At 46.1% G+C, this 27,644-nt stretch overlaps 1 protein-coding gene across 3 annotated transcripts; it reads right to left on the bottom strand.

Annotated features, from left to right (window-relative positions):
• Positions 1-138: 138 nt before the first annotated feature.
• SLC5A9 (solute carrier family 5 member 9) lies at positions 139-27,644 on the bottom strand. Of its 3 annotated transcripts, XM_032997245.2 has the most exons (15): positions 27,562-27,644; positions 24,814-25,011; positions 22,753-22,824; positions 20,111-20,215; positions 18,115-18,279; positions 15,404-15,509; positions 14,746-14,826; positions 13,768-13,973; positions 12,813-12,948; positions 11,808-11,915; positions 11,473-11,623; positions 10,095-10,263; positions 9,341-9,556; positions 2,994-3,141; positions 139-1,069 (listed from the first exon to the last, which is right to left on the bottom strand). In XM_032997245.2, the coding sequence occupies exons 2-15, from the start codon at positions 24,940-24,942 to the stop codon at positions 861-863; spliced, it is 2,001 nt and encodes a 666-aa protein (XP_032853136.2). In that variant the 5' UTR covers positions 24,943-25,011; positions 27,562-27,644; the 3' UTR covers positions 139-860. The 3 variants fall into 3 exon arrangements, with proteins under 3 accessions (XP_032853136.2, XP_032853137.2, XP_032853138.2); XM_032997246.2 differs by lacking the exon at positions 18,115-18,279; XM_032997247.2 differs by lacking the exons at positions 139-1,069; positions 2,994-3,141 and adding an exon at positions 6,167-6,214.

The raw sequence follows: 27,644 nt of genomic DNA, 5'->3' as shown, positions 1-27,644 counted from the left end.
CAAAAAAGGAAGGTCCAGCCTTGGACCTGGGCCAAGGAGGGATATTTATTTTCCCTAACACAGCCAGGTCACTGAGGTCCCAGGGAGACCTTTGTGCGTCAATGCAGGATATATAACCACAATAACCCAAAGTCAGAATTGGCTTTGCTACGAAGGCACCTTTATTGCTGGTAATGCTGTTAAGGGGCAGGATTGGCCCAATGAGTAAACAGGCTCAGGCTGGCGTAAGACCCACTGTCATGCGGCAGAGTGGGCAGGGTGAGGGGGCTCACTGCCAATGCCAACTGGGGGGGTGGGGGTGTAGGGGGTCCAACACAGGTCCTGGGGTGGCTGTGGGAGCCAAGGTTGTCACTGCAGAGCTAATCCAGCAGTCCCACACTAACCCATCTGAATTTTGGCCATATTAAAGAAAATGAAGGTAATGCTCAAGTCTCCTTCCCCACACCAGTGTAAACCAGAAGTCTTTCGGAATTCCTTCCCCTAAGAGCAGTGGTGCAAAGTCAGCCCTGACCTGGTGCATGAGGGGAGAGAAGACCCGGCCATGCCAGAGATGGGCTTCCAAAGCTCAGATCTGAACCTTTAAACCTGGCCCCAGGTCTCCTGACTTGACCCACATGCTGTCCCACACCCCCCCCTGCATCCTGGATGCGACCGCTGTTGAGTCACCTCATCTTATGGCGAAACCAAGCCCCTCAGTCATTTCCAGCAAGTGGTGCCTTGGGGGGGGGGGGGGCTGTGCCAAGATGTGCCAGCTCTTCTGGGGACCATCGCCAGGGTCCCTGCCACCCGATGCTTCTGGATTAGACGTGAAGATGAGGGCTCCTGAGAGAAACCAAAGCCACATGCTGCCTGACCCCACCTCAGCCAAAATATGCCCACAGAAAGACATTAACGGTCAGCAGGAGAATAGCGTTAACATTGCAAACAGTCTTCCACAGGGGCTTTTCCTCGATGCTGGTGAGTCTTTGCTCCAGGGCAGCTCTCTCCTCCGGGGACAGGGTGGGCGTGGGGCCGGTGGACAGACCACAGAACCACAAGTACAGCATTTTCCAGCAGGGAGGCTTGGCTGCTGCAAGAGATGGACCAAAAACATGGGTGTTAGCATCTCGCTGGGACTCTGCTCTCCCTCCTTCTTCTAGTCCGGAGGTGCAGTGACCAGTCTGGAGTGGGGTTTGAGATGCACCTTGGATGGGAGATGGGAAGGGAAAAGAGAAAGCTCTGCCTCAACCATGTACAGCACAGCCTGATTACAGTTGGTTGATTGCAACACAAATCCTTCATTAGTTAATTAACAGACCTCTTTCTGCTCCTCCCTGACCCAGCTTCCATCCACTTTCACAAATTCCTGACAGCATGATGGCCCATTTAGCGATATCCTGGCTTATTTATTACACGTGACATGCCAGGTAAAGCATGTGTTTTAATTGTCAGCCCTGTGCTGTTTGTATTTCACTGGCTGTTCTTCCCAAATATAACCTTCTTTTGAAATGCAGAATGTCATAAGGCCTTGAAAAAGGTGTTACCCGGAAAAAAAAAAAAATCATTAAACTGTCAACTGCTGTGTTTCACATTTCCTTTCCCATCATTACTAATTACCAGAAATACATTTGTTTATGAAAGTCTGAGATAGTTAACTGAACTACAAATTGATAAGAAATAATAAATAATGCTGAATGGCTACATTCAACTTAAACCCAAATTTACTTTATTGGGAAATAAAAAATATTGAGATTTCTTTCACTGATCACTTCTGTTTAGCTTGGCTGTAATTGGTACCAGTGTCCTTTGGACTGACCAGCAAAAAGAATGAATAAAGAAATCTTGTGTATGTGCCTTTCTTCTGAGATGTCTGCTCTATAACCTTGGAAGGTTAAGCTCAAAACCAGAAAGCTGCATTTTTTTAACTGCAGAATAAACCTCCATCCACTCTGAAAAGAACCTGCCTGTGTAGCATCTCCTACTACTGTCCTGTCTCCTGACAGCTCTTGAAGTTCATTTGACTCTTTGCCTTCCTTCTTATTAAATATTCTTTGTAGGGTGCATGGATATTTAAGCCATTTGGGTCTGAGTTTTCACCGTGCCTTATATCCTAAGGGAAGAAGAAAGATACTATTGGCATAATGTAAATAAGAAAATTGAGGCTTGCAGATTTACCCTAGGACATCTGCAAAGTGCACAAATCTGCCCCCGGTGTCTTGTGGTCTCTTCAGACCGTGATGCTGTTTTGATACAGGATGTTACAGCATCACTGGGTGTGTTTGGCCAGCAGAGCCCACACGGGGGTAAGGAGGAGGCATCTCTAGCACATACAAGGGGTTTAACTCCTAGCAACAATGAGGATGGGAAGGGATACCGCTTTTATCTGCTGAAAGTCGAAACTACAGAGCCTGCCATGACTTCCATGGTGCCAGTGGTAGCTGCTGCATTGGTTATGCCTGCAGTAGTGCAATGGAGCTCCTCAAGAGCATCTTGGTGAGACAGACAAATAGATGTAGTGTCATGGCACAAAGTCCCAGAGTCAATGGGGTGAGTGACCTTGTTCCAGGAGCATTGACCTCCACCCGCCCGAGTGGTGTCCATAAGCTAAGGGGTCCAGCACACCATTAAGTGTCCAGGCCTGAAGTGCTAAAATAACACTGTGACTTGGGCAGAACTGGACTGGGGTAGTTCGCAAGGGTAAATACCTTCTTCTAGGGAGGAGAAGAAAAAACATTTTACTGAATGGTGGGTTTTCTTTTTTTTTTTTTTTTTTTCCCAGGTATGACACTCTGCTGAGCCATTCAGAGGATTATGACATGAAGGTAAATGCTAGAAGACATGCTGGGATGGCCAAGAACAGCCACACTTTCATTTGTCATATTCTTATACCTGTAAATACAAGTCCCAACTGAATGCAAGAGATGGCTGCTCATGAGTTTTAGAGAACTTGCATGAGATCTTGGCTGTGGGCTCACATGCACGTGAGCGTGCCTGTTCGCAGGCAGCCGCCCTACCTGCCTCCTCCTTATCGCCTGAATCTCCGCTTTCGACCAAGTCACTCTCTCCGTTGGCTGCATTAATCTGTGCTGCTTCACTCTTGTAATTTTTCAGGTCAATGGCAGGTGCTCTTCTGTGTCTTGTCCACCACGTCAGGCAAGCAAGCTGCAAAGCGGGACAGAGAACAAACAGGTTATTTCCTATCAGTCCCAAACTGGCCTGTCAGTCATTTCCCTCTTTGGGGGTCACATCCAAGATGGTGCTGAGAGACCTGTTCGGGGGTGACAGTTGTTCCCCCACTTTCTCTCACCTCCATTCTGCATGGGTGTCAATACTCTGGAAAAGAAGACTAGTACCATGCAGCTGGACTTGAGCAGCTGAGAGAAAGTACGATTTAAGCTAGTTTCTGACCTTCTATTTTTTTAATTAACCCGTTCCATCCCTGTCTCTACCATGGGTAACATTGAAGAAGCAGCTTCCTATTTGCTAGGCTCACTTGATTGATGTGAAATAATGATGATCTGTGTCCAGAATGGCAGCACTCCAACAGGGAAGGATAATAAAGTAAATTAAAGAAAAAAAAAAAAAAAAAAAAGGGAAGCCAAAATAACCCTCTCTGGATACAGTCATTCACAGACAGCAATTGGACACTCAGCAGAGAAAGCTCAGTCAGGTGTTGGAATGCAGATATGTGGCCATGGGAACACTGGTATTTGATCAGTTCCTTCTCTGGGACATGGGGAGGGACTGGAGGATCTTCTGGGTTGTCTCAGTTGTTGTTTTATAGGAAAAGATAAACCCAATATGAACATTAAATGTACAGTTGGGACAAGCTCCCATCAAACTGGCAACCTGCACTTCCAGATGAGCTTATCTCAGGGCTCTTAGTGGGAAAAGTATCAGTATTTTGTCTGTGCTCTGTGACTGCAAGTATGAGTTCAAGAAGTGCAGCTATGTGGGTGGACTGAGCCATCCCAGTGAATATCAAGTCACAATTTGCAGGAAGGATTATTCCATACATTAGACGAACAGGTGTAGTTACAAGTAGAAAAAAAAAGAGCTAAAGAGCTCTGGGCACACACTGTAAGACTTGCCCATCCAAATGCCTTTTTTCTTTTTTGTTGGCTTTTATCCATTTGGGTTTTAATTCCTTTTTTTTGTTGTTTTTTTTTTTTTTTTCCTGTTGGGCCAATATGTTACCTCTCTTTGCAGTCTTTCAGTGAAAGAACCTTCAAAAGTCATGAAGGATGATCGCTCCCGGACAGGCTGCCATGACTGCAATCTGCTCCGCTTTACAAAAGCAGGAGATCCGAAACTGTTATCCTAGGACAAGTCTGAAAGTCTTCTCCTCCCTGGGACACAGGGAATGCACAGGAGGCACTGACCCTGCAAACCTCACAGTGGTCTTTTTGCAGCTGTGGGGTGGGATTAACCATCCCAGGGGCTCAGGTCTTTGAATTTAAGCCAGGCCTGCTGCTTCTCTGGCCGACCACGGCACACGGAGCGGCTTGGCGGCATTAGCACCCCCTAACCTCAGCGTGCCAGGCAGCGAGGACCGCGCTCATCAACCCCAGCGCAGTGCAGCTGCCCAGGGCCCCGGGCTGGCTCCCGCTCCCTTTGCCGCCAGCGCTGCGGAGGAGCCGCAGGGTGGGCCGGGGGCAGCAGCGGTGGCAGCAGGTCGGGCAAAGTCAGGCACCTGCCTGGTGCGGGGCGGCCGCCCTGCTCTGCCCGTGTGGAAATGAACGTCTCAGATGGGTCACTTACAAAGTAACGTGAGTTTAATTTTTGAATTTTACACACACAGATCTAGGCAGGGGTTTCCAGGTGACACAAAACGTTGCATAATTTCCAGAAGATTTATAGCTTTATTTAAATCATTTTCAACCAAGATGAGCACTGGGCAGGGCTAATCTTTCTTGTCACGATGTGCTAAATTGCTTTGATTTGATGATCCTCATCTTTTTCAAGGATTCCTTTTTTTTTTTTTTTTTTAATCACTTAGGAAATGTCACTGGAACATAGAAAAGTTCCAGGGTACTAAAGGATTTCAGAAACTTTTTTTCTTTCCCTCCTCTTCTTATGTGTCACTGAATGACTGTCTTCACATTGCAGCAAAATCTGCAATGGATTCCCTGGGGCTTAGACTCTGCCAGATGTGAGCAATTCCCAGTTGAAATCAGCATAGACACACAGGTAGCCTCATCACCTATCATCCCATTGACCCACCTAGGAGCTGGTGGTGACCATGGCCAAATAAAGCAAACTACCACTCTGGAGGGCTCCTTGGTAAAGCATCACACCAATGCACCAGCTTCAAGCTCCCCTGCGATGGGTTTTGGCTGGCTGAATGCCTTGAAGTCCCCCTTCGTCCTCTTTGCCATCACCAGAGGGACACGTGTCAGAGCAGACCAGCAGCACTGTGTGGCCACGGGGATGACTACCCTTCCTTGGCACAGACTCTCAAAGGGATGGGGATGGAGGAGGCAGATGATGGCACATGTTTTGCATGGCTGGAGAAAGCAAGCAAGGAGAAGGAGAATTGTTGATGGGAGAGCTGTGTTAGCAGAATTGACTTGGGCCTTGGAAACGCTGCCTGAGGCCACCATGTCCAAGGGCAGGGGAGCGACGGGTAGCTGCTTGGCAGGTCCCAGGGAGCCCTGTGGCTCTGCTCCCCATTGCAGAGCCATGCATGGGCACTGCGTGGGGAGCCCTGTGACCCCCCCTTAGTTTGCTCCTCTGAGTGCCTTGTTCCCACAGGAGCATGCTTTGCTCCCAGTGGCACTAAAGGATGCTGTGGGAACTTCAGAGTGCATGGCGTGGGTTCAGGCCAGCCAAAGAGGTCTCGGGGCTCCTCCTGGGCTATGCGCATAAAGGAGCCATTGCAGCCAGACCTCAAGATGCAGGGAAAACATCTCTGACCCCAGAGAACATCAGATGGAATTGCCAATCCATCAGCCTGTCTGGGTGAGCCCTGACCCCTAGGGAGGTGCCCTGCTCATGTAGCACTTGTGCTTTGTGGGCTGTTCCTCTCCCTTTTGACCCTCACATTCTCCTTGGACAAGGGAGTTTGCAAGAACTCAGCAAAGTTTTTCTTTTGTTGTTTGTAAAGTAGAATAAATCCTTCTGTTCCAAAATGCCATCTGGCACCTGACAGTTGTGTTTCAGCTTCACAGTCTCAAATTTAATTGTAAGCTCTTTTGCAGGGTTTTCAAGGACGACGTGACACAATATGGACTACCTACAATGAAGACATATGAACTCTGGAGCATACCAAACAAATTCCTTGCATACTTGTTTTCCTGCATAGCATCAATCACCACAGGGATGGGAGAGTATCCAAAACAGCAGGAGAAAATGCTACAGCTTGCAGTTCTTGGATTGTAATTCATTTAAAGCCAGGCACATTAGCTGTACCACTCCAACATCAGATACAAATCTCTTTTCTCCTTTTGCCCATTTACTATCTCAAAAACATTGAGATTCAATATTTAAAGTTGTCCAGTGTAGATATTCAGCTGGTGTAAAGCAGCATAACTGTGCTCAACAGCTGTTCCTGGTCTTTGAAGGCAATGGAGCTATGCTGATTTACATCTGCTGAAATATGATCTATCACTATATTTCCTTGGCTTTTTCTTTGGCGGCTTCTTTTTCTTTTCCTTTTGCTTGACAAAATAAATGGCGTAATTCCTAGCTCTTATACAGTGTCTTTCATCATTATATCTCAAAGCACTGCACAGATAAGGGCTAGCAGAACTAACCCCATGCAATTTTTATGGGGGAAATAGGTGAGGGTCATAAAGTGAATTGACCAATGCATGGGACTGGGAAGCACCAGTGCTTCAGATATCCTCAGCCAGAACACCCACCACCAGCCTACCCCTCTCAGCCACTATCATGGGGACATACAGGCTCTTCACCACGGGTTTGCCTGCCTCCGCGCCAAAACCCAGCAAGCCGAGACCACTAATGGCCAAACACAAAGTTCAGGTGCTAGCTTCTACCCAGAGGGTTAGAGCCTGACACATCCATCCTGATTTCTACCTCCTGCCTGTCCTTCTCAGAACCATTCTGTCCTTGAACCATTTCAGCACAGCCACAGACTACCTTGAGGAGACAAGTCCTGCTTGCAGGACACCATGAGAAACCATGCCATGAGGACTGATGGTCCAAACCTACACCTGTGCTCACATCTAGGGCAAAAGTTGGGGGAAGTCTGAGGGAAAATGAAAAATACCAGTTTTAAAGCTGCCCACTCAGATTCATGCCAGACAGAGAGCAACCCGGCAATGTTGGCACCTACCTCAGCTTAAAACCCACGCCTTCACTTTAGTTGTTCTATGAAGAACAAGATCAGGCCTCTCCTGTTGAAATTGGGGATAGATAATAGAAATTTAATGGAAATCAGACTAAAACAGAATAGGGGCAGACTGTCCCATTCCCACCAAGCTATGGGAAGAAGGAATTAACTACCACTTTGTGGCACAAATTGCCTGGTAGCCCATCTCATTTTTCTTGTGGTGGGAAGATACTGAGGGGGCACATGGGCCATGGACAGTCATCACCATCATCAGATGATTGATCTGGGTCTCTACGTCCAGCCCTCTCACTGTCACAAGTAGTATCATTAATTCTCATTAATTTTCTTCAACAGAAGCTCTTATACAGGGATCAAGCACTGAGCTCAGCACTATGTGAGGTCCATAGCCTACCAAAAGGTTATCCTGAACATCCCTCTTTAGAAAACTTCCCCAAAAAAGCCTGGCCTAAGTTTGTTCATGGTCAGCACTGTCCTTTAGCAAGCTCTCCTCCCTCCCTGGCTCTCCAGATGTACCTGAGGAGCCAGCCAACACCCCTTGTCCTTTACTCCTCTGGGATAACTGCACACAGCTGTTTCAGACAAAATCATGTCCTCCCCAACCTTCTCATTGGCTTTTCTCCCTAGATTGCTTCCAGTCAGAATCTACCTTTTCAGAGCATTGGCTTTTTGAATAATATGTCAAATAAGGTCCCTTAAGTCCAGCACCTATAAACTCACCTATTTCTACTGAAAATCTCCTCTAAGGGCTCTCTTATGTTAATAATCTCTCTTGCCATGATACTATTATAGTAGGTCTTCATCCCAAACTCCCCCTCTTAAAATGTGCTTTAAATGTTTTTATACCTCTGAGGTCAGACTAAAAAGCCTGTAGGTGCTGTGGCCAGTTTCTTCATTTCCTGAACTGCTGGTATGATGTTCACTATTTGCCGGTGCTATGTTAATGCACCTTATCTTGCTATTGCTGTGGGCAGGGAGCACTGCACATGTTTAGTTATCACAGGTCAGATGATGAGTGGGAACTCATTAAACCACAGTAATTAATTGCTGGCAACCATCTGGCCACCCCTGAGCAGTAGTGAACAACGTAAGCAGCAGAACTAATGGTGCCTCCTTGCCAGTATTTCTCTCTCCCGTGTGGATCCTCTGATAGCTAATAAAAGCTCAGACTTTATCTCAAAGCAGACACAAAGACAGTCTCTCTCTCTCCCCCTCCCTCTCCTCTATCTGAGCACCTGCTTTCATGTAATCTATAGGAGCTGAGTATCTTTGACACCACTAACGTTCAATCAAACATTGATGGAACTGGTTAATGCTTTACAAGTTATGAGGAAGCAACAGATAGAAAGCACTATGATGGCATCACCCTCATTTCCTCATGCAGTTAGACAGGAAATAAATAGGTCTTTAAAAACTATCCACTAACCTTTGCTTGGAGGTAGGTGGCAGTTCTGTTATGTTGACAGCTGCTTTAAAACTTGGGACTGGGAAGAGTTGCTTTAAGTTTTTATTATATAAAGCATCCCAACTCTGCACCATTTTAATGAGTTAAGTAAAAGAAAGTTGTGCCTGACTCAAAGTTATTAAATGTAATTGTGATCACATTGGGACAAAATGTTATTTTCCTAAATGCCCATGTTGCAAAAGGTATTAATCTTGTTTGCCTGCAAGATTGATGCTGGCTCTTCAGAAACAGGGTAGGTACTACAATTAGATATATTTAATTCTTCCTCAGTAGTGCTCTGTAATATGATTTCATCTCCTTCCCCTTCTTTTTTTCTTTCTATTCTAGTTGTGATGGGCTGTGGTGTCTGCCCAGCTCTAGGCACAGCATGGGAACTCACACTCAATTTCAAGCACTCAGTACCTCAGGAAGCATTAACACTATGAGACCCAGCAAATAGAAAGCTGAGTTGCAAGGGCTTCTTTGCAGCATATGCATTACACACCATTTCTTAACCATGGGAGGAAAAGAAAAGGACAGATTTCAGAGATTTTTGGAAACCAAACAGGGTCTCTGAGGAAAGGGTGCCACTACAAGTCACTTACCTTTTCTTCAGGGATCGGTGGGGTACAGAGACTAATAAGGACAATGACAATTGCAGTGAGGACACAGAGGATGAGGGCAAAGTAGAGGTAGTGCACGTCCTTTAGCATGGCTGGTCTTTTGTCCTCCTCACCACAAGATGGTGTGCTATAAATGAACTCGATGATCATCCGAACAAGACCAACAGCTAACCCAACCATGAGGCCCCAGAATGCACCCTAAGAAAAGGTAAGCATAAAGAAAAGGTCACCACATGTTACCTTTGGTTGAAATTTCCTTCCCTTTCCCCTTCCCTTCTCTTTCTTAGACCAAGACCTTTTATGCCTGATGGAAACCCACACTGACATGCATTAAAGGAGGATGTTTTCAGTTAAAAATCCTCACTTTCTCTTTCTGCCTTTGAACATGAAACAGATAGAGCACAGACAATGCAAGAGCATCCTCCTAACAACATGCCTCCAACTAGACTTTGACGCATCACCCCTAAAGTGTGGAACAATTTTGCCTTTCATGCTTTCAGACAAGACTGCCAAGAGGTACCACTTGCAATGGCTTCTTGGAAGCAAACACACATACACTAGAGACTGGGCTAAGATCCACTAATGCATGCCAGGGAAAGGCTGTGTAATTGTCACACTTTAGCTGGACTGGCTTTGAGTTTAAAGAGTCTCAAAGGCTAGGTACCGAGAGGAGAGTTACTTATTTATTTTATCAAATTAAATATGTGTATCAATTGGTTGTTGACACTCCACTTACAGGCTCGTTAATCCTCTTGCAGAAGATTGCCAACATGAAGAGAGCTGTTATTGGTGGGGCTAGATAGCTGGTTATGGACTGAATGTAGTCAAAGAGCTTGCCACTGTTGGCTGATTGAATGATCGGGATCCAGAGAATACTGATGACCACAAGGATGAGGATAAAGACTCTGGAAGATGAGGATAAAATTGTATTAGATTTGCAGATGGTGGTGTCCACCTGAAAATGAAGTTTTGCAGCAATGCACACTTACAATTGCTCTCAGAATTTCCTAATTAAAAATCCACAGATCACTCTCGGGAAGAACCTTTCCCTGTGTACACAGGAAAAGAGAAAAATTCTCTCTTCTAGAAAGTCAGTTCAACCAATTCCCAAAGCTACCTTCACAGATTTCAGAGGAAGTTGAGCTAGAACCTATCAGTCAACATCTATGAGAAATCCACAGGGGCATGGTGGCTCCCACTAGCATCTGGATCAGTGCAAGCCCTTCAACATGGTGTGTCCTAGAGAGTGACATGTTTTCTGAAAGTCTAGCTCTTCGATGCAACAGAGAGGGGGATCTGGAAGCCTGTGGAAGCAATCTTTCTGCCACCTTTCCAAGCAGATAACATTCTCAGTCTAGTGTCTTTGCCAAATTCCAACTCATTTGCTGCTTATTAAAATTGTTTCTGGGGTCTTGGATGCATACCATAACCCTCCTCTGTCTTTTCACTATATGCTAGAGAGTTTTCTCCATATTGCTGAACAAGAGGTACTTCCCCTCTCACTACTCTACATTGGTGGAGTATGAGATTGCCTGCAGCCTTCAATGACCCCACAGCAAAGTTTAGAACTTAATGCTCATGACTGGAGAGAAAAAGCACCACAAACATGCAGAATGCAGCTTAAATTCCACTATCAAGAGGAGAACTTTATATGCCCCTGATATAATGCAGTACCAAAGCTTTCTCACAAAGGACACTAGAACTTATCACAGAGACAGAGAGCTGGGAGGCCCAGCTCTTTGCACTTTTCCCTGAAAAGAGGAGTAATTGCGATGTATCACTCCTGTCTGATGCAAAAATAACACGTTCTTAAAGACCTCTGGTGACAGTGACTCCAGAGCACTTTTGGATTTTCTAGAAGTTACATTTAAGGCACTATTTATGTTAAGTTTAGAGAAGAGAGAGGCAATGATCTAACAAGCTCAGTAGCACACTCGGTGTTCCTTTTTGACCAGGTCTACCTGAGATGAAGCTGAAAAATGTAATGTTCTTTCCCAGTCTATAGTCCTGCACTATATTTTAGGCACCAGATTTTTCTCAGTGAATTCAGATTGAAGAATGTAAATTCTGCACTCAGATGATGAGAGCAGTGAGACATAAAGAAATGTAAGGACCTGCCCACAATCATCAGCTCCTGCTCTGAAGCCTTTCTGCGGATCCGCTGCCAGATGTCTATAACGAAGAGAGTGCTGCTGCTGTTGAAAATGGAGGTGAGGGAACTCATCAAGGCTGCCATCATCACGGCAATCATCAAACCCCGGAGCCCTGGTGAAGCAAAAAAGGGAAGGAAAATCAGGACTAGACCTTAGGCCTCTCAGCACCAGTTTTTCATCCCGATGTCTGATAGCTGCAGCAAGATTTCCTCATAATTTAAATGGATAAGGGAAGCCTGATCCCCCCATGCAGAGCATGGCTCAAGACCATCTCCACAAGTGTAAAGGTTTCTCACCATCAGGCATGAGTTCTATCACGAGTTTGGGGTAGGCAATGTTAGAACAACCCACTGCAGCTCCACAGACCCTTTTACAGATGTCTGGATCCACACAGCCCACTTCATCTGCAGAAGACAAGAAAATAACAAGAAGTCAGTGTAAACCCCATTGAGTCATAGGTTGTTTAATTCAAGGGAACAAATCTTGATGCCTTGTGCAGTTTCGTATAAATTCAGAGGTGCAGCTGGAATACATCTAGAATGAGGGGAGCTGGAGAACATTTTACATCATAAAATAAAGGTGAAACTTTGAGATGACATTTTGCAATTCTATTCAGGGTACAGATATAACTCTCCTGGATGTTGCATAACTGTAATCCTTGATGATTTGTCGTTTGTGGGAACTGGACCGTTTCCATGAACCTGTCAGATGGGTTACAAAGACTGTTTCGGGCTAACTTACTCCTATTTGAGGAAATCTGGGAGAGAGTCACTTTCCTCCAGGAGTGGTCCTCCTAACCGGGTATTCTTCCTGGGAAGCGTCATGCTCTGGAGGAACAAGTCATGAGAGCTCCTTGGGAGACAACAGGAAGGCAATGGTTGCTCTTTCACAAAAGAGGGTTGTTTTGCATAATCCACCAGGAATCAAATGAATCTGTGCAGTCGATTGCTAAAACTCTCACCGAATATGAAGCAAAAGTAATCAATAGGACCTGAAGGACAATCTCAGTGCTCTTTGAATTTCATCGCACTGACTTCCTCCATATACATAGATGCATGCAATGTCCACAGCATGGAAATATATGCCCATAATGGCAAAATATGCCCCATATGGATACTCCCAGTGACTTCTGCCACTGTGGGAGAAATGGAGGTAGAGGAAGGGCATGGGAACACCATTGTACAACAGGAATCTATATGCAGGACAGCAGTTTCTGAGATGTAAAAGTGCAGGTGGACCCGTGTGGGATTAGGGGTCATGGCAGGTAGAAAGACCTGTGCAAGGAACATGGGAAGGCTCACCTGGGTAAAGAGCTCTGCTGATCATTCCTGGCATGACAATGAAAAACATAGGGAAGATCTTCAGATATCCTCCCAGCACCGATCCACCTTTGGCATGGGAGAGGTTCTTGGCAGAGAGAGACCTCTGGACTATCACCTGCAATCAGTGCAGAAAGGAAGCAGAGAGTAAAACAGAAGCACAACAGAGAGCAGGATCCATCCTCTCTCTGTCTCTCATTCTCATCAATGACTTTCATCCAGCAGGATCCCAGGGCGGTTTTTGCATGCCAATGGCAACTTTCCCATCACAATTGACTGCAGCCTGCTGCCACTGCTCAGAGCTCAGTGCACAGGCTATAGGAGAGGGCAGTGTGGAAATTTCCTTTACAGGAATCATTTTGCCCTTGACTGAAATTAAGCCACCTTGAAGACTGGAGACAGAAGCTGTACAGCAGCAAGAGACAAGGAATGAAGCAGACTGTATGTGTTTTGGTAAAAGTTCAGTGATGGGTTTTCATAATTATCCCATCTTAAAGCACAAAAGCACCATGTCTTGAGAAACAAATACAGTTTTCCTTGTTTCTTGCTTGGAAAAGAATAAGAAACATGAGACCTCTGGGAATATGAATGGCTTGTCTGGAGGTCTACACAAGGTCATTGCAGATCCAGCTCCAGATCCACATTTTCATATCTTTGTCACACTAACTGTATGAAGACACCCAGTACTCACCAGCTCGCACTGGGATAAAGACAGGAGAAAATAACTTGCCCTCTCTGCACTAAGAAGTGCACAAAATTAGCAACTTGCTGAGAAGGTTGGGAGGAGTGAACTATTCTGGTCTATATCAGTAAAAAGGTAGTAACTCCTGCACAGTGAGACACAGTCATGCTTCAGAGCTCACAGATCCACAAACCGGGGAGTGGACTGTAAATAACAGTATGGTGGTTTACCTGGAGAGGGAAAGACTTTCTTTACCTGGTCAGTGCACCAGCACCAAAGAGCCAGCACAGAGAGGCCAAATATAAGGCCAGGCCAAGGAATGTCTCCTGTGACTGGATCCCTGAACAAATGAAAGGCATCTGCACGTGGGATGTGACAGGTTGTGTTTGGGACTATGATCTTCGGTATTGCTGTGCTGTATTTCTCCTGAAGTCCCTCATACCAGCCAACTTTTTCAAATCCTGAAAGGAAAATGCCAGTGGTTTAAGGTCTGGTGCTCCCTGCAAAGTTATTTCCTTATCTGAGTCTCATGATTATTTTTTTTTTTCTCTTACCATCCTCTCATCTCCTTTCTTTTCATTCCACCCTTGCTTTTGGCAGTCAAGATTTTTACAGGAGTCAGTTTGATCTTGCCCAGAGTCCTTGTGGTTTACAACACAGCACCATGGAAGAGGATCGGTGCAGGAAAACCTCCATGATCCTAATCCCCACAATGTCCTCAGCATCTAGTCTCTGCTCACACACCCTCCAAGAGCTGGAGCAGGATGGTATGACATGAAACAAGATATATCTATATTTCTGTTTGCCAAGAAGGCTTAAAGCAAAGACTAAGGATGGTCAGTTCCTTGTTGCTTTTTTATTTTTTTATAATCCTCAATTACACCCAGATGAATCCACAGTAACTCCCAAAGTCAACATGGAATGTCAACAGAATCACTCTGAATTTACATGAGCATAGTGAGAGCTGAATTTGGCTCTGGGAATGCAGTGTTGCAAGTTCTTTGGCAACTCCAGGTAAACCTAAACTTGCAAGGTGAATTTATGCAGAACCTCACCTCCATACATTTAGTACAAAGCAAGTCTGACTAGTTGGCAAATGAGAGTTGTGCTGACACCACTTCTATGAGTGGTTAAAACTCATTTCTGTACCATACGTGAAAGAGTGAGGTACCCTGCTAAGGTCTAATGACCTTAGGACCATTAAACTAGTGTATGACTGCAGGTTCCCCTCACCTATGAACATGAGGACCAAAGCTCCCAGCACCATGATCAGGGTCTGCAGCGCATCTGTGTATATCACAGCCGTTAAACCGCCTGTCAGGAGAACCAGAGACAAGAGGCAGAATGCATCACCATGTACAATGAAACCGGTACCTCACCTGCCAAAAGATTTTCCTTGGTCCCAGCCCTGTAATTTCAGGACAGACCCGTTGGGAGAAGATGGCACTGAGCTGGTCCCCAGGAGCCCATGGCTCTCAGAAGCCTGTTGGTGAGGAATGGCTGGAAGAGCTCGCCCATGTTCATGAGAGGACTGTGAGGCAATTCGGCATCTTAATATCTAAAGATGCTAATGTTGCAAAAAGAGAAAAAAAAAGAGCAAATACGGGCAGTGGTAGCTATCTTTACAGAGGGAGCTGAAAGCCTTCTGTAGTGTTAGAAAATTCTCTAGAAAACAGTGATGTTCCCCCCATACCAGTTTCCCTTGGGCCAGGAGGGGAGATGGGAATAGCCAGAGGTCTCCAACAGCTGGGAGTGACGGGGCAAGTACTACCAGCAACCAGGGGAATCTCTCCCTCAGACCAGGACCTGAATATTTTCCCCTATGTAAGAAAGGGGAAACTTTTATCTTAGGCTCCAGTTTATAATGTTTCTTTTAAAATCAGCTATTTACCAGCTATGGTGTAGACAGCAGTCACTGCTAGCAAGACCACAGTGGACAGGTAGAGGTTCCAGCCCAAAGAGATTTGGATAAACAATGCTCCGGAAAAAATGTCTGTCTGGAATAAAAAAAAAACAAGGGCAGTCTGGTGTTAGTAGTGCTTCGTGCAAGTGAAATCTAATAAAGCAGCCTGCAGCCCTCTGCAGCTGAAAGCATTGACAAGGGAGGACACCGTGAAGGTGAAGTAGAGGAGGAAGAGAGAGCATGGGGTTGTTGGCTGTGAACCTTCCTGTTCTCAGTGTGAGGAAAATCTTTCCTCCAGGTCAAAGCTCTCATCATCTGGGAGCTGGGGCAGCAGGAGGTTGAAAATCCAGGTCCCACACCAAAGAACTACAAAGCAATTAATCTTACAGGCAGTCTTCATGGCATGTAATCATCACTGGCAGAGACAGGTATTGGTAGAAACTGCCACTCCTTTTGCTGACTGTGAAGACATCTGTGGGGAGCAGGAGCCCATGTATCCACAGGCAGACACAGGAGGGAAAGAGGGGACAAACAGCAGAGACCACATTCTACCCAGGACTATATCTTGGTGGCCTTGTGGCCAGGAGACATTCCAGCTTGAAAGACCCCTTAAGAATCACTGATGTCTTGTGCCATGATTTATTTGTCTGAAAAGGTCAAGAGTTTGCTTTTCTAGCCATGCAGTTCAGCTTACTACAATGACTCCAGAAAAACAGGTTATTCCTGCTGAGGACCTCACTAGAAACACAGAAACCCCCACTGGCTTTGTTTTGTTTGGACCTACTGACAGAGAGAGTGAAACCAGAATCTGGGTGAAACCTGGAATTATACAGATAACATCATTCAGATGCAGAAGGTGGTATGGGAGATGTGTATGTTGGCAAACCAATCTGAAGGACACCTGCAAATCTGATATGGGTTGAGATACAGGTAAAGACATTTGCCAAGGGAGACAGAAGGGATGGGGCAAGATTTCTATTTGCTGTGCCCAGAATAAGCACCTTATAAGCAAACACCCAGTGCAACTCCTGACCTCTGCAGCCCTGAGACAGGACAACCTCTGTCAGGACACCACAGGAGCCACTGTGTCTTCTGTTTTTTCCCTTCCTATTAGGAAATACAACCACCCCTGTAGCCATGCAGGATCAGTCCTTTGACAACATTGTTTATTGACATCTCTGTTTTTCTTTGCAAGCAGGGAAGACTCTGCAATGTCCTAGTTGCTAACCTGTGTTTGGGCAAAAAGCACAGGGAGAAAAATCCTTCTTATAACCAACTGCCTGCTGTCCAGCCAGCCGCTAAATGAGCTCTCTACAAACAATGGCACTGCTTAATAGAAAGCACCTGTCATGCCCATAAACTCCACCGGCCACATCCGTCAGCCACGCGTGAATTAGCTGCACAGAGGAGAAACCACTGAGATGAAACCGCAGTGAGTGAGGCCAGGGTCCTGCTCTGAATGGCACTGGCAAATACTGCTCTGCTGAAGGTCATTTTGAAAGACTGGTGTGTTTCCACCACATACATTGAATGTGTAGCTGTGCACACTGTGGTGCTGTTTGCAGGAGAGAACTTCCATTCCAATCCTCATGGGGGAGGAGGCTTCAAATGCCTCTTTGCGAGACCTCATGCTGGACAATGCTTCAATCCCACAGAGCAAAGCTCCTGGAGGCAGTGGTGACAGCAATGGGTGACATGACCAAGACCTGGCCATCAGAAGAAGAAATCTATCCCATACTCCCAGCATGGAACTCCTCTAAATGCACCTCCCAGGACCTGAGACGTAGTAAGCCTGGGAGAAGGACCCTGAAGCCAGCTGCAAAAGGCACATGGGTGCCTCATTTCCAGTCAATGTCTTCCAAGGCATTTTGACGTCTAAGTACTTCAGTAGGATCTAGTGAAAACTGACTTGTATTGGCCATGGGACAAGCAGCTGTAATAAAAAGGACAGACATTTTCAGTCCCTGTAATGGACTCTGAAATACAGTCCTCACCCTCCAAGGGAACGGGTAGTTCTTAGCAAATCTCTGAGTGTAAGCTCTGCCCCTTTATTAATGGCATTTAAATGAAGGGAAATACCCAGTCACTTATATGGCTTTTTGGCTACCAGCAGGGTACAATGTTACAGGAAATCCAGAAAAGATGATGAGTTTTGTCTTAAGCCAGAACCTACCTCCCTTTCACCATACCCCTTTTATACAACACAAGTGACAGAAAGAGAGAGGAATAACCATAACATACCTAATGCTGAAAACTCAGCTACAAAGCAACAGCAGATTTATGATAATTTAAGAGAATTTCACATCTTGTAGATACAGCCAACTAGATCCTCAGATGGGGGTAATGCTGAAGTTCCCATGTCTATATTGCTTAAGGTGTGATCTAATAGAAGAAGAAAAGCAGGCAGACAGCTTATGGTATTTGTACCATTTAGTAATTAGCTGCCATATCTCTGTAAAAAGTTCTCACTGTGCATTGCTCGTTTAAAGAGGGCTCTATCTCTTAGGATAGGTCTCCATGATCAGTACAGAGGCAGGTATTTAGTTGAGCAAAGCAGCACACTAACACACTGCTACCGTTTCTGGTAGCTGAGATGGTCCTTTCAAGGACATCTGAGTTACCTCTGAGCAGCCCTGCATTGTACCAGGATGACCTACCCCTGCCCTAGACATAAGAGTTGCGTTCAGTTGGATACATACGGATATCTTGGTGAATATATAGAGAATGAGGGACAGTACGGACATGTATATTTGAATCCTCTGCCCTCCAAATCTCTTCTGCAGGTACTCAGGCATGGTGACCACTCCTGCTGCAATGTAAACAGGCACAAAGATCCAGCCGAGAGCCAGAAGTGCCCAGGTAGCCTGTTAACGAGACAGAGAAAATAAAAGCACATCATTTAACACACTGGAACATCTTTCTCCACTGTTTTTTCAGTGGACATCCTAAGAAAACAGAAAGGTACAGTGCCATGCAATATATTTGGGAAGCAGTCTGACTTTTTCTCCTTGCTCAGAAGATGGGATGACAAATGGAGGAATTATTACAATACAGTTAGAAGCTTTTGAAGTTATCCTCCTAAGCCCTGTCTCTGTCATGGACGGCACATCCTGTTCCATCTCCTGGTCTTTTGGGCAAGATGGTGTATTCTGTTGCTCTGGATCTCTGCAAGATGGTGCTGTATTCAGTGGCCTTTGAAACCACTGATGCTGTGGTAGTGAAGAGTTAAGTGATTCAGAGGAGGATGGGAGCATCTGTTTGTTGCTTGATTAGCAAGTGATGAGGCTGAGGCAGCAGACTGTCCCTGCGGAGCATAAAAATAAGCAACAGCAAGACTCTGTCGGGATGTTCTCCTTGCAGGCTGACGCAGATGTGCTTCTGTTACTGGTAGATAAAGGGGCAGTTCAGTTGCTTTGCACAGGTAAAAGGTCTTTTGGAAGGTGTAAAGGCATGTTTCATCATGTCTTCTCTGAAACCCAGCACAAGCCCAAACAGGAAATCTTGAACATAAATAAAAGCCATTGGACTATCAAACCTCACCTCCTGGCTGTCTCAGGCCATTACCTTCCATCCAAGTACCTTACATCAGTCCAGATTTTACTTTGATTGGCTATTTAAGTTATCAGAAATGAAACTGATCCCTGTGAGCAGAGATTGTGAGTGATGAAGAACAGCCATGGCTCCTGAAGTGGCAGATACTGGTTTAGCTAAAAGATGATCATATGACCCCTGCAGCTGAGTGATGTTCCATGAAAAAGGGAGAGAATAATGGCATATCTAAGGCCCCTTTCCAATCTGAAAGAAATGAATCTAAACTCATAAAGTTAGATTTGCCCTGACACAATCTTGTCTTCACAGGCTTCTAAAATGACTTGAATAAATTTACTTAAAGTACAGTGTATTGGTATGTCCTACATGCACCAGGCTGAACACAGGCTCTGGTTTCTTCATGAAGGACTTAAAGGTGATCTTAAAGATTTAGAAAAAGAAACAGTACAGTGAATAGATATCCCAGGAAAGAGCATTTGGTGGGACCTGCCTGTGCTTGGCAAGTATCCGACATTATTATCAGTCTCTGCTGAGATAGACAAGAGATTTAGAGTTAGGTGAGTGATGTTTATTGTGAAGCTGGCACTAACCTCACCCCTCATTACTGCAGCTGAGAAATTTCATTAGCATCACACACAAAGGGCCTGGTTTTCATGCTCTGGGTGGTGTCAGTGGCAATTTTCCAGGCCACTTCAATAGGGCAGAGTAAGACCTGCCTTCACACCCAGATGTTCACTCCAGAGATGTTACATTTTGGTGGATGACAGGTGAATGCAGTATTGCCAATTGTGATTGCTTTACACTGAATTTAGGAGCACATGCTGCTTTTTTTCAAATTCCCTGTACCCAGAATCCTGTGATTATCCAAGTACATTTTCAGCATTCATTATCTTCATGAGTGCAGATTAAAGCTTAAAAATATGACTGTGTGCTTCTGAGAAGGTCAAAGAGCTAATAATTTTAGTGGATTCCACTTAAACTAAAATAAAGATCTCATGTTTTTAAGGTTGTCTGTATAACTGGAGGCTTCTCTCCTGAGGCTTGAGAACCTGTGGTTGCCAATACTGTTAGCATTTGATTTTGGATACAAGCACTCACTCCCTTTGTAAACAGTGACATATTAGTTAACAACATAACAACTCTTACGTTCCACTCAAAGCCCCCAACAGCAAGGCCCCCAGCTGCTCCAGTGCCCGCCAGGCCGATGAATAAGCCACTGCCCACGTTGCTTGACATCAGCGATGCTCCAATCTGAAACACATGGCACAAGCACAAAACCCAGAAAGTCACCTTGAAGAACTTCTGTATCAACCCAAGCACTTTCTTCAGGAACTCTCTTTCCCCAGGGCTTCATCTTCTTGTAGGTAGGTAGCTGGGTGCTAACGGGGAGTTGGGTATTCCTACTTCTTTTAAAGAAAACTATGTTTTCATATCACATGTTAAAATGTGTGGGTCTGCTCCCTTCCACTGCCCCCACTCGAATGAATATCTTAATCTCAGAATTGGGGTTCACTTTGTCAGTGGTTCTCCTGAGACACACGCCTGTTATGGGGAATACAGTGGTGTGAGGGAAGTCTGGTCGGAGCCACAGATACCTCGGTGTCAGTGAAATGTGATGGACTTCTCCATTCCCTTCTTACTCAGCCAGCAACTTGCCTTCTCCAGCCTTGCTGACCCTTGCTCTACCTCTCCGTGTCTTGCTGACAGTCCAGCCTCTTCTAAGTCTTGCACTGAACATGCATGTGGTGGTTTACACAGCCACGGTGACCGGAGTGCTCTCTTGGAGCTCCTCCTAAGGGAGGAGATTCCTGAACCATAGCAGGGACAATGTCAGAAACATGCAAGCCTTTTATGTTTAATGTCTACACATAGATTCAAAGATACTCAGCTCTGCAGTAGGCTGGAAAATGCTAATGCCTCAGGTTAACTTTAACTGTAGACTGTGGGCATGGCAGGCTGTCCCTACCATGGCTCACCGACATCCTGATTTGAAGAATGCAAGTTCCAAGGTGCTTTAAACAGGGCAAAGGTTATCAGACTTAATCACTACTTTTATTTGGCACAAAGCCTCACCTCCTTTCTGTATGCCAACATCAAATCTCTCTCAAGATCAAATGAGAAGTTACCCAGAGGACAAGTCTAGCCCTTTCAACTCTAGAGAAAGTTTGCTTTTAGCCATGCTGTCTACAAGGAGATTTTCTCTCCTTAGTATTGTTACGTGTAAAACAAGGAATGATGGAATTTGATCTGCCTCTCACCTTTAAGCAAGGTAAAACATTAATATGGCATCAACACCCACACTGATTCCTGCCAACAGCTCTGCCTTCTTTTCTGTCTAAGAAAACTCTTGATTAGAGAGCTGGCTGCTGCAACATGAATTTGCAACTGAGGTGGGGACTGGTGCTGTCAAGAAATGTAAACAGTTTTCCCGATATCTATATCAGACACAGAAATACAGGAGATACATTACACTGGAGCAGCAATATAATATCAAGGTTTAGCTGAGGCTCTGTAGCACACAGCAGAAAACTGTCACCCCTGTAAAAAAATAAAATACATGTAAGCCAGTCATGTACTCAAGGTGAAGGCCACAAGGAGCTGAGCCTGCAGGAGTGCTGCAGAGGTGGAATCAGCTTTCTGACAAACAAAACTAAAGAGCGAACAGCACTAGAGGTTGCTTTGAATCTAGAATGGTAAGTCATGAGGACCAAGAGCCAACCTGCACCCAGCAGACTCTGTGGCCACCTGTGGTTGGAGCCAAAACCAGTGAGAATGTTTTTGTTTTGTTTTGTTTGTTTGTTTTTTAAAAAAAGAGAGAGAGAAAAAATAATGATGTTGGAGGAAAAATGTTCTATTTTAGTATCTTTTAATTTTTCCCCTCTTAATTAGAGAAAACCATCAAGCTAAGATTTTCCATTAAATGTCACTTGGCTGAGACAGAAATATAAAGAATGTTTAAGAAATAACAGATTTTAGAGAGGTGTACGTGTGTCTGATGGAAGAGGTTGAAAAGCTAGCCTAGTGAATTTATGGGAAACGCACATCCAAAGGAAAAAAAGAAAAAAACACAGTGTTTTGGTTGAGAAGTGCATTCCATTACCCACGACTCACTGGAGAGATATATGGTGCTAGAGTCTGGCACTGGCTGAGAAGGATCTTTATTCCTGTGGTGTTTTTATTCCTTTCAAACTTTAAATTATCTTTATATGTACCTTTCACTCCCAAGAAAAGGCGCCTTCAATAGATTTTTTTTTTTTCCTTCATAGTGAAGATTTATACTTAAGTGGTTTGAAGTTTATATCCTTTATATCGTTAGTCAATAATCTCAACTTTACTCTAAATAGCAAGGGCTCGGAAAGTCCTGGGCCTTGGGATTATTTTTTCTTCAGTCTCTAAATATTTTTTTACTGGATAGTGCATTCCTAGATTACCTAATTCTCTTTTGGCTTGGGGACAACATTATCTTTCATGAGTTGGGGCCAAAGAGTTTCAAACCCAGCTAGGCAGTCAGCTCTCCCTCAATTCCATCAATGTGAACATTTTTCCTGCTGACTTTAGCAGAGAAATTGAGAGTTGAAAAAATGTGAAGATGCTGAACTATCCTTTAGGCCCAGCAGCTCCACGCTGTAGCCCATTAGCAAAGCTTCACGGGATGATTCCTGGTGACCCCTCTTCATCTCAAAACTACAGTTAAAACATGTATGGACTGGGCCCCTCACTAGACCTGCCCTCCTTACATCTAGAATTGCGTCTGAACCACGAGAAACAGAGAAATGCATTTCACTCACAGGCCACCAACTCATGGATCGTCCAGCTAGGAAATAGCCTCCAATGGTCCCCCGGCTTGCTCGTATCGATGACTGGAAGCACAGGCAAAAGAAAAATGTTTTCCTCCATTCACCCACCTTCAAGTCAGACCCAATGCCCATCCCAGTAGCCTCAAAACATCCCATAGCAACCTGTTGCACCACCCTAGTCCTGCTCCCTTGGGTGTCACTGCAGTCAACTGGCTTGCTCTACCCAGAGCAGCACAGACAGGTAGTGCATGGCTCTGATACAGGCTGAAGCAGGACCCCTGTGAAAGGCATCTAATTTTGAGGAATCTAGGGGTTTTGCTGATCTCAGCCATGTGAAGATAAATGTTTGCAGCTCCAAAAAAGTCTGCCCGCCTTCTGATGATGGCATGAATTAAGAAGCAGCATTTCCCTCCTCACTGTCCAGCATCCCTAAGAAATGCCCTCAGAGTCGAATAAGGGAGAACATGGCACAGGGATGAGAACCAGAGGACAACTTTGTATCCCATGGGATGCCGTCAAAGACAGCATTTGGGCAAGACATGCAGGTTCACTCCAGAATGTCCAGCAATGCCCTGTTGCGACTCCTGCTGCCTTGCTTCTTCCCATTGCTGCAGATTCAGGGTTTCTAGCAGCCCCACACTTGTATGGCCACATCACACAGCTCCATCTAGGAACTGCATGAGAACTGCAGCGATCTCAAGAGCAATAGGATGTCCTTAGGCCAGCAAGCCCCTCAATGTGACTGAGGCTGACTGTGTGTCCTGTTTTTGGCTGGGATCGAGTTAATTTGTCTTCTTGGTAGCTAGAATAGTGCTGTCTTTTAGATTTAGTATGGGATTTGCTATGAGAAGAATGTTGATAATACACTGATGTTTTGAGTTGTTGCTAAGAAATCAAGGACTTTTCAGCTTCCCATCTTGCTAGTGTGGCAGGTGCACCAGAAACTGGGAGGGAACATAGGCAGAGCAATGGACCAAATTGGCCAACGAAATATTCCATATCATATAACGTCATGCTCAGTATATAGAAGAGGTTTGGCCAGGAAGCTGGCACTCTTTCTTCTGGGATTGCAGTTTCAGGATATTCTCTTCTGTGGGATCAGTAGCCGGGAATGGGTTGGGCATCAGTCGGCAGGTGGTGAGCAACCGCATTGTGCATTACGTTTGTATTTCCTTTTTTTTTTTTTTTAAATTATTAAAGTGGTTTTATCTCAACCTACAAGTCTCCTTACCTCTACCCCTCCAATTGTCTCCCTCATCCCCTGTGCGGGGAAGGGTTAACAAGCAGCTGCGTGGTGTTTAGCTGCTGGCTGGATTTAAACCACAACACTGTACTCGCTATTTGCAGCAACCAGGAATTTGCAGTTGGGCACTATAATAAAATGGTTTGCTGCAAAATGCCTACCTGTATGGCAGCACCCAGGCTGGTGAGCAGCACTGCCACCAAGCCAGGAGAAGCCTGAACGCCTGGTCTTAGCATCAGCTCCAAAACCTTTTTGTGTATCTGTTAAGTATGCCAGGCTTCACCCATTGCTTGTGTCTCTCTTTGTGCAGGTTTCTGATAGTCCAGCTTTGGAAAGAAGCTGCCTGTGCCTATTTAACGACTTCTCCTTGAATGTACCAGTTGGGAAAGAAAAAACACTTCAGCCAACCAGAACTCTATAGGTTTCTGTGAAAGAATAGGAACAAATAATTATCAACAATCTATCGAAAGCTTTCAAAAGTCTCATCTCAGTCTTCTTCACACCAACCCTGGCCCTTCTTCTGCTCCCTGCTTGCCCATACCCTGGCGTGAGACTACTTTGCAGCATGCAAAGTAGACATCATCCCCAGAACAACCTCCAGGGAATGACCCCTTATTTGTCCCCATGTGGGGGTGGGGGCTCACAGGAAGGTCACTGTCACCCCCAACTTACTCAATAGGCCCTGGGATAATGCTGTGTGCAGAGGATGCCTTTTGTAGGCAAACACCTTTGTACCCAGGAGGGGTCCAGGAAGGATCAAAGGCTCTCCGCCCCAGGCAGACCTAAACCCTGTCACCTCGGGGACTCACCCATATCCCAACAGCGAGGACAAAGGCGAAGTAAAATACCACGACGATGATGTCTGCCACCTCAAAGGCCGCTGTCGTGTCCCCTGGCAGTGCGGGCAGCTCCGTGGTGGCTGAGGTCGGCTGGCTCATGACTACGAGCAAACTGCTGATTTTCTCTCTCACACTGGACTTTGGTGTGCGTTGGCCTTCATCACTTCCCTTGTAATAATTAACAGGGTGGATAAGGTGTGAGTGGGGATCAGAGGCCAGGCAGGACAGTGGCTAATGTTTTCCCAGCAGGAGCTTTGGCTCCATGGTTCATCAGTGAGGACCCCCCCATAGCTCCGTGGTGTGAGCATCCCTCCCAGATGCTCCTTCATCCTTTTACCAGCTGTCCCCTCTCCTGCCCATTTACCCATTGGTGACAACCACTGGGATGGTAAACGGACAACTGTCACCTTGTCTGATCCCCCAACCCTCTTTCACATCACTTTCTCCACAGATTCCTACAGGGCACTGTTCCTCCTAAGAAGAGCTGCCATAAAGGAGAGTTGGCCTTTCTTTCTGGTGTGGGTGGTAAGGATCCTGATCTGTGCAGGATGGGTGCAGCACCTGTGCTCAACCCCAGGGGCAGGAGCAGCCACAGGCGAGGGCACTGGTGCCTTTTTCCTCACTCAGTCCAGCTGCACGCTGCTGCCTTCCCATCCCATGCTGCAGCTCAGGGATATCCTGTGCTGCAGAGACCCACAGCCCCGGCGGATGGTCAGCAGGCAGGGAGCACGTGTTACTCCGCACATTCACTTCACAGGTAGCAACAGGGAGTGCAGGGAGGAGACAGCTGAGTTTTCTTGGGAGGCTATCCAACGGGCACACGGCCAGCAGCAAAGGAGCTAAGCTGATTTTGTGACAAGCAGAGCCAATGCCAGGTCACCCACAGGAGTTGGGAAAGCTGCAGCGGGAGCAGCAAGCTGTACCAGGGCATGGGCAGGTAGGAGGAGGCTGTGCCCTACCAAACTGCGAACTGCAGGTCCTCCTCCCCATTCCACCAGCTGCCTGGTGCAGGAGAGCAATTTCTCACCTGTGTGGGATGTCTTGCCCTTCTCCACCTCTTAATGTGGGGGCCAGGCAGGACCTGTGCCTCCACCTCGCTCTGCACCAGGGCCCTGCTAAAAGGTGCCAGGAGGAGTCCAGGATGATCCCTGTGGGTGCTTCAGTTGATGGTCATAACCCACAAACCTGAGACAGGCAGAGAGGCATAGACCTGGCTTCTTAGTCTGGTTCCTAATGATGCTAAAATGCATTTGTCTCCCAAAGATTTTGGCTCCTGACACCACCCTCAAAACCATGGGAGCTTGTGGCGTCTATTTTTTCCTTAGTTTATAAATACAAACATCTCCATACCATGGCTGGACCAGGTCACCCTCTGGAGATATCTCTCCTCTCTCTCCACTGGCTGAGCAAGAGCTACTTTTCTCCTTTCTGCTGAGTGCCCACAGTGCTGTGAATGCCCCTCCAAGACAGTGTCAGTTCCCTACCTCACTTTCCCAACTCACACTTGTGAGAAAAAAAATCATGAAAGGATCTAGCTGGATTCTAAAAGAAAGAGGAGAACACTTGGGACACAGATAGGGTGGTCCTGAGTGTGGCATCAGCCACCAAGACTCAAGCTCTGATGTGGCTGCAAAGGTCCCTCCATTTTCTCTGTCTGCAGCTACCTCATTCCTGCCAACGGGGGACAGGACACCTCAGTTGAGGGCACCAGCCTGGTTTGGAGACAAGGTGGGGACCCTCCAGCATCAGAACAGCTCTCTTTGACACCACCAGCCCTCTGAACCTGGGCACAGGGTGTGGGTCACACCACTCCTCTGCTCCTTTGCTGGGACAGCTTGTGAGGGTCACCCAAGGCTCCTTCCTACCGGGGTTTGCAGAGTCATTACAGAGCTGGCTGTGGGGCACAAACCTTCTCCAGACTGTCCCCTAGTCCTCAGTGCAGAACCACCTCCTACCTCCACCTCTGTGGCCATCCATGGTCCACCACCCCATGACATATCAGGTGGGAACATTTTGAACTCAGGCGAGCTTTGCTTCTTGGTTTCAAGGGAATCAACAAAAGCTAAAAAGGAAACTCCCGTCCACCACTTCTCCCCAGTCTGAGTCTCTCTGGGAGCAGCACCTCCCCACAGCCTCATTATCCACAAGAGGCTTTCCAAGACTGAAATGTTTCAACAAGCAAAAGTACAGTTACCAGAAATTAAATGCCTGAAAGCCTAAATCCCCTGGTGTAAACAGGCAGCTCTCCCTACACAGAGCTGATTTGCACTCACCCACACACTTTTCCCTCTTAATGCCGCAACACCTGAAAGCAAAAAGACAGTCTCCTAATCTTGAAATGCATCGAATTCCTGCCCAGGAAGCAGAGACAGTATCTCCAGTCTTTCCAAACCAGCAATCCTGCTCCCCATGGGGAGCCGAGCCCAACCCAAAGTATCTGCCCAACCCAGCTCCTCACCTTCCCAAGGCACTGTACCAGCAGCAATTAACATTTGAAAGCTTGCACCCTTGAAAAGTAAATACATCTAATAAACCATCGCTAGCAGCTGTGAGCTATCACCAGTCCATTTGACCCACTAGAATGATATTGGCTTATGGTGGCAGGACCCTGTCAAGTTTTACTACACTGACTGGATCATCCCAAGCCATATCAGCCAACCCCATTTCTGGTGCAATTGGGCAGGATTGCAATGGCTGCACCTCAAACACAGACGATACCTCAAGCGTGTCTGCAGCGGTGCCCTCCTTTGCTGCTCGGCAGGCTCGTGGCCCTCCTGCCTTTGGTCCCGTCCAGGAGGAGT

The sequence above is a fragment of the Tyto alba genome, unplaced genomic scaffold (genome assembly GCF_018691265.1).
Source record: "Tyto alba isolate M040663 unplaced genomic scaffold, T.alba_DEE_v4.0 Super-Scaffold_1000006, whole genome shotgun sequence".
Classification (NCBI taxonomy): domain Eukaryota; kingdom Metazoa; phylum Chordata; class Aves; order Strigiformes; family Tytonidae; genus Tyto; species Tyto alba.
Note: the sequence above shows the minus strand (reverse complement) of the source record. Positions and strands in the feature narration are given on the sequence as shown.